We start from the raw sequence: 14742 nt of genomic DNA on the forward strand, positions 1-14742 counted from the left end.
TTCCAAATGTATTCTAATTTTTATTCCAATTTGTAAAATACATTTTTTACATTTTTTTTTTGCATGATGGTCATTCAAGACACACATACATACAATCCTGCGTACACATTTCAGGTTACGATACCTTCATGTCTTAAAAAGAAGCCACACCAATCACTCATTAAACACTTTAAAATGATACAAAAACCACAATAATCGGTAGTCCATCCCACCCTCTTGTCTGAGATTTTGAAACTAAATTGGCAAACTTATAGGTCTAGAAAATTGTACAACTATTGCCATTTTTAGCATTGGGGAGTCCGGTCCATTTCTTGGAAAATATCTATTACAATTAGCACCTGTGCCATGAAAGCTTACTTGGGAATTATCAACAACCAGTTTCCAGTCTTCACACACTGTCGCAAAGTCACTTCACCATCCTGTAAAGGTAGAGGATGTTTTGCTGAGGGACATTAACGCATGAATCACAAATCAATATTTCTGTCCTAAATTCTAGAAACAAGGCAGTGTGCATTCTGAATGAGCTGACTCTCCTTTGTAATACTTTTGGGTAGCTGTGGCAGGGAAGTTGTGTAATCAACTCGGTGTGAACTGCCTGGGCACATATGTTGACAAACGTATTTAGTGCACATAAGAGTGTGCCGCTCTCATGTTTGTTTCAGTGGCCCTCTCTGATTTTGTGATGTATTTTTTTAAACCAGCAATTAAAAAACAACCTTTGCACCGAACAGTGGGAGGCTTGTGTTGTTGTGTGCTGTGTTCTTTTCCTCTCTGGTGTTTGGGTCAAATAAACATCAGGAATTTGAAGTGGGGCAGCTATCTGAAGTCCCACTCAGTGACAACTTCACACAGGTTATATAGTGCAAATCAGCTGCTTCCCAAAGAATAACACAATCACAGACCACTGAGTCTCAACATGCACGCAAGAACACAACACAAAACAAGTCACAGTGTGGTGTCATCCGACCGGGCCCATTGATCAGCATCAGTGGAGAGCTCACCGTCAGCATTCTGATGGGACTCTATGATAACAGCTAGAATTTCCTCTGGGGGTATAAAAAGACTGCTGCTCACATAGGATGCGTCTATCCATTGTGCTGAAATAGAAGCCTCAAGGCCGAATGACGCCCAGCAGTGCGTGCGTCTGCCCGTGGATCCGAATCGGAACAGCAGAGCGTCCTTATTATTCTCTCTTTATAGACATACTGTAATGTTAGAACAATAAATGAGTGTCCTACATGAATGACAAGTCGTTCTCAATCCAAATGCCTCATGTCACATGACCGAGACCCTGTTGCCGACACAGGCGAATCCTGGCTGGCGTCGATTCACAGCGAATCGATGAGGTGACGTGAAAGAAGACACTTCTGGTTGGGGAAAAAAAAATGCACTGCAATGGTAGAAAATAACCTATAGGGAGACACGTGTGTGTGTTTGTGAGAGGGTTGTGTTGTTGCATGGCAGGGCTCTACATCTTTTCCCTGAATTACCTTATGAAGTCATTTAAATGTTTTGTGATTCTCATCCTCTCTTTCTTGTCGTCTTTTTGGCCTCCACACCTGACTCGGCCGTGTGCTCACTTCAATCACTGTCATCCCTCCCTTCACCTCTCTGCTCTCTTCCTGCTCCCCTTCCTGCCTAACCCTAAATCCCCCTGTCCTCCCCTGCCACAGCCTTGCACCCATAGGATATCACGTAACTTGGGCGCGTGTCCTTGGGTTCCTACAGTGAAAAGTGAAAAGGCGTAGTGCTCTTCTCTCTTTATCTTCACCCTGAAAACCCCACACTTTTTGCAGAAGGGATATTTTATTACAGCCTGTCCACTGGATGCATTGTCTGCCTCAGTTAAGATGAATTACCTCCCCCATGGTTGTTTTATTCTTGTCTATCTCTATTAAGGAGTTCTGCAGCTTAAAAGGCCGAGCAGGTCCAGTGCAGATATTGTCCTGGAGGAGAGCCCTGTGGTTGCTCTGCAGATACTGCAGTGCAGCCTTCTTACTGTGAAGTCTACCTTCTTCACCTATTTATGGAATCACTGGCAAGTGAGTTTGTCGAACTTGTACAGATGCCAATAGCAGTACAATCAATACTGTTTGTTTGCATTCCCTCTTGCTTTGAGAACTAATTTTAGTGCGGCCACAAGGTTTTAATACTAATGATAATAATAATAAGAGAAATTTATTTGATTTTAGTATTTTGTTATTTAGTGTTCTCTTTTTGTTTTCCTTATACTTCTATGCTTAAAGCTTTTACATTAATTTTAAAAGCATTATTGGTGCATTAATGTGTCATTTGAGTTGCTCTATACACTGTTTGGAAGTTAAATCTATAACACAAAAAAGGCACTGTTGTTACTTATGAAGGCTCTCGCTCATTTTAGCCAACACAGATCTTTATTTTCACTATTTATTCATGTGTTTGCGGTTGTGTTAACATGTGTACAAAGTTCTGAATGGCCACGAGCTGTTGTATGTAGTAAAAAATACATTATTTCCCTCTGAAATTAAGTCAAATGGAGGTTTAAACCACGTTCAACCGCTTCATTGGCGTCTGAAGAAATCCGTACTTTGATACACCACTAGAGGGAAGTGAAGTGTTTCCAAAGGAAACTTGATATACTTAAATATACAATGCATGCATTACTCGTTCGTTTTCCGTAGCTATAAGTATATGTATATATATTCCATAATTATGAATGTTTATTTTCATAGTGACAAGTATGTCAGATAAAACGATGGAACGCACCACAGCATTGATAGGCTAAGCTAATTTGCACTGCGCATTTTTAAATGGGCCTTTGAAATAGGTTAAGCCCAACGAAAAAGTTAAATACAAAAAACTCAATATTACACCCCAAAAAGAAAATACGCCTATAACTACGGAACCAAAGGAGATACAAACCAGCATAATAAATCACAGTAAAAGAATATGAAAGACACATTTCTAATATCACATTGTTATTATTGTTCATGTACATGAATGTACACTGGGTACAACCTGCTCTTATCATTATATTATTAAGCATACATTGCATTGAGGTCCCCTAAAATGTAGTCCTGCATAATCTTTGCTACACGAAGAACTCTCAAATGGCACTCAGACGTCGGAGGTTTTAGAAGAGTCCTTGAACGCAACATTCGTTCCCCGTGTTTGTGGGAGGGGCTTCGGGCAGGAGGTCATCACAAACATGGCGTGGCGAGGATGCGTAATCAAATGGGCTAAAACAGAGTTCCTCAGGTCCACCAACAGTACTCCACGAGCGACCAGGTGAGAGGTGTTGGCCGCAGGGGGTTGTGTTGATCTAGAATGACGTTAACAGGACGTGCATGTGTGTGTGTCTGTCGTTTAGCAGTGTGTGGTTAGCTAACCGTCCCCACTGTCATCGTGAAGGGATCAACGGGGCGGCACCGTAAAGCAAACGTATTTCATCTGTTTTATTGTGGGAAAACACAAGGCGTCATCTGTGTTTATCTTTAGCAGAACGAGCAGCAGAACTTCTGCCCACGTTGAGCTTCTTCTTGTACGAAGGGATTCTACTTGTGGCCATTAGCTCGACCCGGAACAGCTAAAGTTACATCACACCTCATCCTATTAACCTCAACGCTGTTTAGTGCATAGTACGGAAAATAATTAGTTTAACGTTATATTTTGATTCTTGTCAGTGTTGTTCTTCACAAAAATGCCAAATATCTTAGTTATGGAGGTGTGATTATTTTTCTTATCCTGATGTGAAGTAAAATAAACAAGTTATAGTTCCAGACTGTCCGACTAAAAGCCGCTGTGGGCCACAGGAAACTGTACAATCTGCGTTTGGCACAAATTATAACTTTGGAAATCCAAACATATAGTCAATGTTTTTGATAAGAATAGGTTCCAGCTTTACATATATATATTATCTCGCTTAGACACAGCACAGAAATATTGCAAGTGTTTTTCACAGCGTTTAGTTTGCCTCTGTGGATCTGTACATTCGCTTGTGACGCTGTGTTTACTGGCAGACTGAATCCCCATCACCAACAGAGGTGTGGTTTCCGTCGAGATGCCAAAAGGCCAGATACAAATAAAGGAAATGTCACCAGAGAAACCAAGCCCACCCCCTCTGAGGCTGGCATACCGGGACCCCCACCGCCCCTCAAGGTCCCCAGGCCCCCGCTCTTCAAACCGCTGATGTTCACAGTTGGGGTAGGGCCTCTTAATTATTCCACCAGGATGAGGACGATTCACTCTTTGGGGTCGTTTGGTTTTTGCGATCTGACTCCCATGTCAGTTTACAGGTTTCTCCTTTGGTGCGGCGGCCATTCTGCAGTATGAGACGTTGAAGTCGAGAGTTCAGAACGCGACGGACGCGGAGGAGTCGGAAAAGCTCGTGCAGGTGAGCTGCCAACGACACACGCTCACCGCGGCCGACGCGTTCGCCAGGAACGATTCAACGAACCCTCCGTGTGCCGCAGGGGTCTCAGGACATGGCGTACTGGCACGACTGGTGGAACCAGTTGTCGGGCTTCCAGCAGCAGCTTCTCCTCCTGTTGTCCATGGTGGACGACTTCTGGAGCAGCCTCACAGAGGGGCAGAGGACCGTTACCGGTGACCTATCTTGCACACACACACACACACACACACACATACACATGTTGTCACCGTGTTCCTTAACATTGCACGGCCAGCGTCAACATGGTGGCGCATGGAGGAGTGTGATGTGCTGGGAGCCACAAAGTTGGTGGTTCGAATCCCAGCTGCCCCATGTGCCTCATAGAAGTGTCCCTGAGAAAGCCACTTAACCCCTAATTGCTCCCCTGGCAAAATGTAACGCAAGGGTTATAATGCATTGTAAGTCGCTTTGGATAAAAGCGTCAGCTAAATGACATGTAATAAATGATGTAATAACATGTTTACACGTGTTGTGATACAGTCGCACATTTCTTCATTGTCCCGAGCTTTCCTCATTCATGTTTTCCAGGCATCATCGCTGTGAATGCTGTTGTACTGTGCTGCTGGCGGATCCCGTCCATGCAAAGAACCATGATTAAGTACTTCACGTCCAACCCAGCCTCCAGTGAGTACACGTGGTCTTTTTTATTTTTATATTGCGCAAATATATTAAGGTACTTTGACAAGGACATAAAGGAATAATGATTTTTCTTGCATGGCTAAAAAAAGAAAAGAACATTTTCGGCTGGATCCAGTGACCATGACCCATTTTGTCAGCTTCTGTTTGTTTTTCTCTCGTGCTCCAGAAACACGGTGCCTTCCCATGATCCTGTCCTCCTTCAGCCATTACTCCTTCATCCACATGGTGGCCAACATGTACGTCCTGTGGACGTTCTCATCAGGACTTGTCTCTCTCTTAGGCAGGGAGCAGTTCCTTGCAGTCTACCTGTCTGCTGGTGAGTTGAATAAAGAATAAGGTCTGTACTGTGTATTATTGAATATGAATCCAGTGCTCAAACAGCATCGACTGTATCAAACACACAAACATCCCTTATTAATAATACATATTTAGGTTCAGCTTATGTTTAAAGCAGTACACATTATAAATAATTGAAATGAATTGAATGAACGCATCTATTACTGTAAACATGATGTATTTTCTATTTAGCTAATGACTTCCCGAATAGCATCATTAGTCTTGCTATTAAACACATTTGGGTTTTTTAAAAGTTGGAACCAGTTGGAAGTATTGATTAATCCTATTGTGTGTTTTCAGGTGTGATTTCCACTATGCTCAGCTACATTTGTAAAACCGCATCGGGACGTCTCCATCCATCCTTAGGAGCAGTAAGGCTTCTGGTCACATCCTGCGACCGCTCAACACAGACGTGCAGCAGTCTTGATGTTTTCTCCTGTGCTTTGTCTGATCTTTAGTCGGGTGCCGTCATGGCGGTGCTGGCTGCAGTGTGTGCAAAAATGCCAGAGGCTAAACTGGGCATAATCTTCCTTCCCATGATCACTTTCACTGCAGGAAATGTAAGGGAATGAAAGCGTGTGCCTGCCTGTGCTTTTACAAAAGAAATTAGTTCTCTTGTTATTACTCTATTACTCTAAAGTGTAATGTGAATATAATTGTTTGTTAATTTATTCATTTAATACGTTGAGATTCCCATGTTCCCAAGTCCTGTAAATGTGTGTGTGTGTCTGATTCCGTGCCTCATGGTGATTGGCCGGCACTTTTCGTGTAACTTCAGGTTCCTGTCTTTTTTTCTTCCTTTAGGCTCTTAAAGCTCTTGTTGCCATAGATACAGCCGGGCTCCTACTGGGATGGCGGCTGTTTGACCACGCAGCTCACCTCGGCGGTGCCCTCTTTGGAATGTGAGTGGCCAATGCGCCTTTAACATTGAAAAAAAGAAAATAATTCAACTTTAAATAACGTGTAAATTTTGACCATTGAGATGAAACCATTTTGTTAGCAATTTTTTATATTGAAGAGTGAAATGGCCCTCATTTCAAGTCCAACAGAGGCCGTTAAGTTTGGGTTTGGTCTAAATTGTAAGAAGTATACTTGAAGCTGAGGTTTTGGGATTTTAATTTATTTAATAGCCGATTAAGTCATACAACTCATAAGTTGTCACATGAAAGTTACTGTAAAGATATCTATAGTCTGTTATTCACACTCAACTATTTTATTTTGCTTTTGAACATATTCTTGTAGCTGGAACTTTAGCTTTATGCAACTTAATGGCATGAATCCTCTCAAATTAAGTTATTGCGTAAAAATATTTCACTGTTGTTGTATCCTGTCCTGCGGTCAGTACATTTGAACAGTTTCTGTGAATCTTGTCCTACAGATGGTACGTGTCCTATGGTCACAAGCTGATTTGGAGGAAGAGGGAGCCCCTGGTGAAGCTGTGGCATGAAATGCGTTCTCCAGCTGCCGGTGGATCGAGGCCCGGGGGTTGATGGTAGTGGACCTGGAACCCAATGAGACACTGAGAGGTTTCCTGACTCCTCCGTCAAAGAACTGGAGTACAACGTTACCCCAGAACATGCAGGGACACCAAGAGTGACTCGGGTGTTATTGTTTATTGATAAATATAGCTTTTGGTTCAAGGTGATTGAGACATGTCAGGACATTGTGACAGGTCAGGTCTCTCAATCCAGATGTTTAATGCGAGGACTGAAAACATCTGCTTCCATACAGGTGTATCCGTTACACTACAAAATGAAAAGGATCCCCGCTGTTCTAGCTGTAAACAATCTGACGATGTTTAACCTTCAAGCCTTCATGTTGGATGTCACCTTTCCACATTGTGGAAAACATTTGCAGGAGCCTGAGCAGACAAACCCGAACAGTTCAGTGATTCAACGTAATATACAGTCCTGTGGGCTGGTCTTATGTTGCCATTAAAACTGGAGTTTTTAACAGAGTTCAATTTGGTATTTACCTTTTAACTTAACTCATTTTTATCAAGTAGGAACATATATTTCTATGCTGTTGGAAAGAGGGGGCAATGATGTAATTTCACTTTGGAGCCTTAAACTCAAAATGCCCTCGCACTCACTCCTCAGGATCTTCACTCCGTTCACCTGTTGTCAGGAATTCAACCACAATTTATATTCACAACAAAAAAGTCTTTATTTAACAGTCATGGGATAGTCTTACAAGGTTGATATATTTCCTCACATAAATAACAATTGTCTGTGCATACATAGTAGTGTACATTAAGACTGTCGGAATGTGTACAATAACCCTGAAATAATTTGGTTATTCACCAATTCACACATTTGGTGAGGAAATGACTTAGGAATACCAACATCTTCCAACAATTATCTTAAACTTGTGGCGGCTCGAGCTCAAAGAGGCAACCCTTTCCTTCAACAACTAGAAATGTAACAACAGTTTCAACGCTGTAAATCCTGGTTAAAAAATGAGGCGAACTGTCAAACCACATCTCACGCTAACGCCTACTGGCTAGGGAGGGAGGGGGGGGGGGATGCTAGCAGCTATGATAAGGCAGCTTTGGTAACATACTGATTACCTTCACGTTTCATCAGATTTGGCCATGTGTAGGACATTGTGATTGTCAGTGATACTCCTGTAGATGCAATAGTTTAACTGATCAGTACTAAGAAATACAAAAAAAGAGCAACACAACTCAGCAGGTCAACTTTAGGAAGACAAATTATCCATGTGAAAACCATTTCAATCTGTGCTCAAACGCTGCAATATCAATGCTTTATTGTCATCAAAACATGAGAAGAATTGGCCTGTGAAATTAGGAATTGAGCTCCCTACACATGCTGGGATCAGCTGGCAACCTGAACCTGGACAGTTGTTATTAATCAAACACACTTACCAGAATCTCACTCGAGCCCCTTCTTCTTTCAATCCAAATCGCTTCGCGGCGTCCGTTTCACCTCCTCAAGCTCGACCCTTGTGGTTGGCGTAGCTTGGGAAGCCGAACTGGGAGACCATCAGGTTGGAGAAGCAGAGTGGCATGAAGCCGTAAATCTGCGTGAGCCTGTTCAGGCAGTAGGATCTCTGCAGGAGGTGTTCCGGGCGGTGCCACATCCCCTGGTACCCGCTGCTGGCGTCCTTCTCCAGGTTGCGGAGGTCCACGGGTTTGACGAAGACCCCGGAGGGTTTGGCAACGCTGCCCACGGAGTGCTCCCTCAAATACAGCGCCACGGCGAAGTTAACGGCGATGTCATCGCAATTCTGGGTCTCGTCCACCAGCGCGTGAACGGCCCGAGGTTGGTCCCGGAACAGCTGGAGGTAGCGGCGGTGGAAGAAGGCGGCACCAATCAACACCATGGAGTACCTGCAGCAAGTGGACCAAGATAGGACGTATAAGAATAGGATGTAAGAACAAACCACGCAAGAGAGGCCAATAAGATGCATTTGGTGAGGAGTTTGGGGAATTGTCTTACTTGTCGCCTCCAGATGTTTCTGGGTCCTGCAGTTCAAAGCTGCCATAACTGTAAACTCCTCCTGGCGTCGAGACGTGTTTACGCGGTACGAACCCAACAATTTGGTCGGAAAATTGCTTGTGGGTCCAAAGACAAGAGAGCTCGTGTCAATCACATTGACAAAATGTGAAGCAATTTAAATCACCGTCATGTACCTTCCAGACAGAGAACGCAAAACTGATGTCAGGAACACTGACCAGGGTGTCGTCATCCAGCATCAGCACGGCTAGGGGACCAAAGCGACAAGAAAAACAACAAACGACACTGAAAAAAATGTTAAAACGGAGCCAACATTAAAAGGTCTATCCACATTGAATAGTGCGGACTCAAGCGGAAGGTGAAATACACACTGACCATCAGTATCAATCTCAGGGAACGGTTGTAGTCTGTTGCGCATCAGATTGCTAGTCTGCTCCTTGAAGATCACAGGGACCGGATGAGGCTGCAAAGACTTCCACAGCTTCAGGGGCGTCTGCGCCCCGACGTTGTTCCACACGATGACGATGCGCTGAAGGCGAGGCACCGCCTGGTAATGGTTCAGGAGCTTGAGCAAAATGTCCGTGCGGTTGTACGTTTGGATGACAATGGTGAACCCCTGCTCGCCGTCTGCGCCGTCACGGCGGGGCCCCCCTGCAGGACTGTCCCTCTGCGGCCTCGTCCTGCTCAGCACTCCGAGGACATCGATGCCTCCGTGGTCCTCGGCAGGGGGCAGCAGAGCCGTCAGGGCTGCACCGACCAGGAGCAGCAGGAGGATCGGCCAAACCAGGTAGGCTCGCCTGAGCCCCGTGAAGCATCGGGGGAACCTGCATCATCCCACCACGTCACACGAGACAGGGAGTTAGGAGTCGCGTCCTCGTTGCGCGTGACCGAGTCTTTGACAAGCCGCCAACTCAAATAGTGCAAAAAAACTGAATTGACTTAAAATAAACAGGTTGTTACTTCTGACATTCATTTTTTACGTTTATAGCGCGATATTTGGGAAAGCGACTTAGGGACGGACCGGACTAGACGAGCTGTCGTTGCGGATTGATTCAACTTTTTTGAGCCGATGCTGCTGTCTGGCGTTAGACGTTGTCATTGGAAAAGAGTTGGGAATATGAGATTAAATTGTTGTTTTTTAAGATTACCAACCCTGCGTTTAATCAATAAGTAGGCATACACGCATATCCATACCGTAACCGTTTCTTTGCATTAAACCCAATGTTAGAAGTGATGCTATATTACTATATAGAACTCACCTCATCGTGTTGAAGCTGCACACGGCGCGCTCGCTTTACGTTGCCGCCATCATGGCTGACTTTACACCAAAGAGCCTGAGAGAAAAGATGTCTGGCAAACTAACGTTAGCCCCAGTAACCAAAGTGCGCGTCTGCTAAATTGTTGGGGCGGAAGGGCGAAAATGTCCTTGGCGAAAATAACCTTACCCGAACAACGAGATTTTGTTCTGTATGTCTACATTCGCTCTGTTTTAGTACTATGTTTGACTTTCACTCATTTGAGCATATTTCGTGCCCTTTGGACACCGACGCCATCTTTGTTGAACTAACTGACTGATTACCCACTGGCGTTTGATTTGTTTTCCCGTGGAGACACAGCTCCGCCCACAGAGATGGTAACGCTAGTGGCGAGGAGGAAGAAAGAGAAAAGCCCTTCCAAGGTTACGCGTACAAAGGTTGTTCCGGACTATGATAATCACATTAACTCAAACTTTTAAAGTTTTCATAGCGCTTTCGTAGTTTCATGGTGCACCACGTGTCGTTAGTGGTGCAGCGCTCGGATTGTCAGTATCGCGTTCGTGTCATGTATTATTTTTAGTATAAGTTGATTATTAACGTTGCGCGAGTATTTGTAAAGCAAATGTCTTAGAGCAGAGTTTTTATTCTTGTTGGTCAGCATTGCCCGGAGGAACATGCTTTTGGCACCAAAGCAGAGTCGTCCAACAATCCCACTTTCCAATGGTCTGCAGATTCCAATATTGGGATTAGGTAAGTTTCTCTAAATGCTGGTCGTGTCTCCTGACTCTAATGCAAGAAAAAAGCATTAATAAATGGTCACAGAGTATTGTTTTTAATTGTTATTCCCAGGCCATTATGCCATAGAAGAAAAAAATATATATATGTATTTTTAATAATCCAAAATAGAAAGGGTTTCGCAACATCATTTTTGTGCCAATGGCTAACAGAGAGAGAGCGAAAAGTACCAGTTTAATTTAAAAAGTTTAATTATTTGTGACAGTCAGATATTTAAAATATTACATTGCACTCACGTTTATATAAACCTAATTTATCTTTCTTAACAATGTTCTGAATATACTGTAAAGATATGTCCACATGCCTGGTAATACTGTTTCTGAATATTAAAAAAAACATTGAACTGAACGTTCGCCGGCTCATATTTTGTTGCATACACTACAGGCACCTCGCATGATGGCGGATACTCCCACGACGCCATCGTGTACGCGCTCACAGAGTGTGGCGTGCGCCACATCGACACCGCAACGCGCTACGGCTGTGAGCAGAAACTGGGTGACGCCATCAGAGAGAGTGGGATACCACGAAGGGACCTGTGGGTCACCAATAAACTGTGGCCAGGGGACTACGGATACCAAGCTGCAAAGAAAGCCTGCCTGGACTCCTGCTCCCTGATGGGGTTTAAATACTTTGGTACGAGGTTGGATGAAGTTGTTAAGGAGCTCATGGAGACATGTTCATCTTAAGCCACAGTTATCTGTGCCGTTGCAGTACCAGCTCTCTTCTTCTTTTAACTTCTGACGGGAGATGCAGAAACTACCTGCAACTTGATGCCCTCCTATCTTTTGTGGTCTTCAGTAAAATCAGATTTGTAATTTCAGATTTGTACCTGATGCACTGGCCAGAGGCCACGCGACCTGGATGCTCCAACAGGGAGATGAGAGCGGAGACCTGGAGAGCTTTAGAAGAACTGCACAAAGAAGGTACCTATCATGGAAGATGATGTTGGTTTAATATCAGTTAATTAAGTATAGACTAGGTGACTGCAGCCTCTGGGACATGGTAGCGAGCATGAGCGTTCCTCTTTGTCACGATAGGGCTGTGCTCCGCTATTGGAGTGAGCAACTTTTTGGTCCGCCACCTGGAAGAGTTAAAGGAAGACTGCAGTGTCGTGCCCCATGTTAACCAGGTAGGGTTTTTTTATACAGACAACCTTCAATTTAATTAAATATGCATTTTTGTTGTATGAAATAACTTCAGTAACGTACATGCCATTTCTACATGTATTCTCCACGATGTTTAGGAGAAGTTCCATAGTGAATGCATTCCTCTCTGAGATGCTTCAAAATCTGAATTTCTAGTGTTCAGCAGTGTTGGAGTATACAAGTACATGTTAAACTGAGCTGCCTATATAGAGAAACCTTCCTAGGATGTTCCCTGACAATGATATGACCCACCAGGTGGAGTACCATCCTTTCCAGCAGCCCAAGCTCCTGATGGAGTACTGCCGTCAGGAGGGAATTGTATTTGAAGGGTACAGTCCTCTGGCCAAAGGTCAAGTCCTCGACGACCCGGCCGTTCTTCGAATTGCCCAAAAATACGGACGCACGGCGGCTCAGATCTGCATCCGCTGGAGTATTCAGGTTCAGATATTGGCTGCCATAAGTTTGATTTGGCCTAAAAAAAATGTTCCTGCAATGCCGTGCTTATTCTCTACTTCCCCGTAGAATGGAGTGGTCACAATCCCCAAATCCATCAACAAGAAAAGGATTCAAGAAAACTTGTCAAGTGAGTTAAAAATGAGTTGCAGTTTTGCAGAGTTGCTTGATTGTAAAAAAAAAAAAAAAAAAAAAAAATCTGTTATGAGTAAAGAATGTTTAAAAATTCCTTAACTTTTGATGAACGCATCAAGCATGTACGTCTACACAAATGTAATGTTAGAATGAGAAATACGGCAAAGAGCTAACTTCCAAAATCATTTTAATATTAGTGAGAAACTTCATAAAAAATGTGATTTTTTTAATTTAAGTATTAACTGATTTATAAATTTGTTGGGGTTAAATTAGTGACCATAACATTTGTTGGTCCTTCGCATGCAAACAGTTAGTGAGGTCATCAGAAGCAAACTGTTACTCGCATCGTAGTCTCTATCAAAGCCACTCATTTGCTCACCCGCTCTCCTCCTCTACCTCTTTCCTCTCAAACTCAGGTGTTTGGGTTCCAGCTGGAGGAGTCCGACATGGCTGCTTTAGGGAGCTTGGAGGATGGAAGGCATGTGACTTGGGATCCGACCAATGTGGAGTAACAGACTGATTGTGTTCATCTTGGAAGGAGGTCAGTGACAGAAGGCCTTAAGACTGGACATAGTAATGTGTTCATTAGCAGTGTGTCACCCCTTGGCAGAGGTAGGCTCTGCTGTGATGGGAGAACAGGACTTTTATGAGAGAAATAAAGCACAACTCAATTGTAAAAATATGTGGAATGATTCATCATTTTTTATATATATATATATATATATATTAGGGCCGGGACTTTAGCGTGTTAATTACGATTAATTAATTACAATGTGAATTAAGATTAATTAATTACACAAAAAATAACACATTAAACATTTTCTATGCATTTTTACACTTATTTTTTGCACCGCGGAACGTTTCTCACTGGATGAGTTTCGGAGGACCGATTATACTGGAGCACCAACTAGTGTTCATGACTTCAGACAACAACAAACCACAGTGAACGTGAACGAAGAAGCTGACGAGACCGTGACGGTTGGCCCCGTGAATGGGACATTTTATTATAATAAACACACGGATGGAAGCATCGATAAGAGCATGGTTGTGTGCAAGCTGTGCAACAAGGAATTCACATCGAGCCTCAAGTATCACCTCAACGCAAAACAATTAGCAGCTAGCGTGGATGTAATATTTTTAATTGAGTCCATATTATATATATATATATAAATATATATTGACCTTACATATATTTTTTTATAATATTTTTTTACCTATTGTTTAAAAAACATTTTTTTGACCCTACATATTTTGACTTTTTTCACAATATTTGTTTTCCCATGACATGACTGGAATGATCTTAGATGGAGCAACCTACACGTCCCTGTCACTAATGCCAAAATCCCCAAATTTCTGTACTTTAAACCTTATCTGGGTTCAACCCTCAAGGGACATGGTGGCTCTTCCTAAATCCTTTTTTAGTTTTGGGTAACTGACATTTATAAAAAATCATAATGGGATATTGCCCCAGAGACGGATTGGTGCATCTTGGAGGATCAAACATGCTTTTCATCCTTCCTGCATTGGTAAAGGCACAAGTGAGTTGAATTTGAATGTAACAGAGAATTGGAGGATGGATGCACTAAAAAGGGTAAGCAAATCTACACCCTGTGCCAGACTGTCAGTTTAAGGTTGTCCACAGGATGCCCTGAAGTAGACAAACATGTGATTGTCTTGAAAAATGCCCTCAGAGGCTGTAATAAGTTTCATGTCAGTGTGACCACTGAATGAGACACATCTGCTCATCTTTACTGACTCATCCGGCCTTCTCTCCTGTCAAAAAGGTGGAACCCTATAGGCTACGTAGCATGGCTAATACGTGATAAAAGCTTAATTAGCAATTAACATCAAATTTAGTCAATTCATCATCATTCAAAAGATTCTTCATCATTCTTGACAATGCCATCATAACTCAAGTGAACGCGCCTTGTGTTTCTGCATAACCCCCAGGGTACACTTCTCTGAAACAACCAGTGGGGACAATGCCCCCACAACTACCTCCGCGGTAGTGCGCTCAAGACTTGGCAGGAGCGGGATTTGAACCCACTGGCGGCGCTTACAGAGGCTTTCGGCTC

At 43.3% G+C, this 14742-nt stretch overlaps 3 protein-coding genes across 6 annotated transcripts; 2 read left to right on the forward strand and 1 right to left on the reverse strand.

Moving 5' to 3' along the window:
* The first annotated feature begins 3105 nt into the window (after positions 1-3105).
* Positions 3106-7361, forward strand: LOC119203598 (presenilin-associated rhomboid-like protein A, mitochondrial). The gene is made up of 10 exons (XM_037457187.2): positions 3106-3267; positions 3999-4182; positions 4268-4372; positions 4452-4584; positions 4958-5053; positions 5235-5384; positions 5705-5775; positions 5863-5964; positions 6209-6306; positions 6783-7361. The coding sequence occupies exons 1-10, from the start codon at positions 3188-3190 to the stop codon at positions 6892-6894; spliced, it is 1131 nt and encodes a 376-aa protein (XP_037313084.2). The 5' UTR covers positions 3106-3187; the 3' UTR covers positions 6895-7361.
* On the reverse strand, positions 6186-10487 carry extl2 (exostosin-like glycosyltransferase 2). Of its 4 annotated transcripts, none has more exons than XR_009942481.1 (6): positions 10143-10460; positions 9259-9707; positions 9060-9130; positions 8866-8981; positions 8292-8756; positions 6186-6323 (listed from the first exon to the last, which is right to left on the reverse strand). XR_009942481.1 is itself a non-coding variant. In XM_062557900.1 (5 exons), exons 1-5 carry the CDS (start codon positions 10145-10147, stop codon positions 8357-8359), a joined length of 999 nt encoding a protein of 332 aa, XP_062413884.1. In that variant the 5' UTR covers positions 10148-10487; the 3' UTR covers positions 7502-8356. The 4 variants fall into 4 exon arrangements, 2 of the variants coding, with proteins under 2 accessions (XP_062413884.1, XP_037313087.2); XR_005116543.2 differs by lacking the exon at positions 6186-6323 and adding an exon at positions 7502-8030; XM_062557900.1 differs by lacking the exon at positions 6186-6323 and having other exon boundaries at positions 7502-8756; positions 9102-9130; positions 10143-10487.
* A 35-nt stretch (positions 10488-10522) lies between these two features.
* zgc:110366 (uncharacterized protein LOC550476 homolog) lies at positions 10523-14611 on the forward strand. Its single transcript, XM_062557901.1, has 7 exons — positions 10523-10889; positions 11319-11567; positions 11756-11857; positions 11972-12063; positions 12335-12517; positions 12602-12662; positions 13084-14611. The coding sequence occupies exons 1-7, from the start codon at positions 10814-10816 to the stop codon at positions 13185-13187; spliced, it is 867 nt and encodes a 288-aa protein (XP_062413885.1). The 5' UTR covers positions 10523-10813; the 3' UTR covers positions 13188-14611.
* Positions 14612-14742: the final 131 nt, after the last annotated feature.

Source organism: Pungitius pungitius, chromosome 15, assembly GCF_949316345.1.
Source record: "Pungitius pungitius chromosome 15, fPunPun2.1, whole genome shotgun sequence".
Taxonomy (NCBI): domain Eukaryota; kingdom Metazoa; phylum Chordata; class Actinopteri; order Perciformes; family Gasterosteidae; genus Pungitius; species Pungitius pungitius.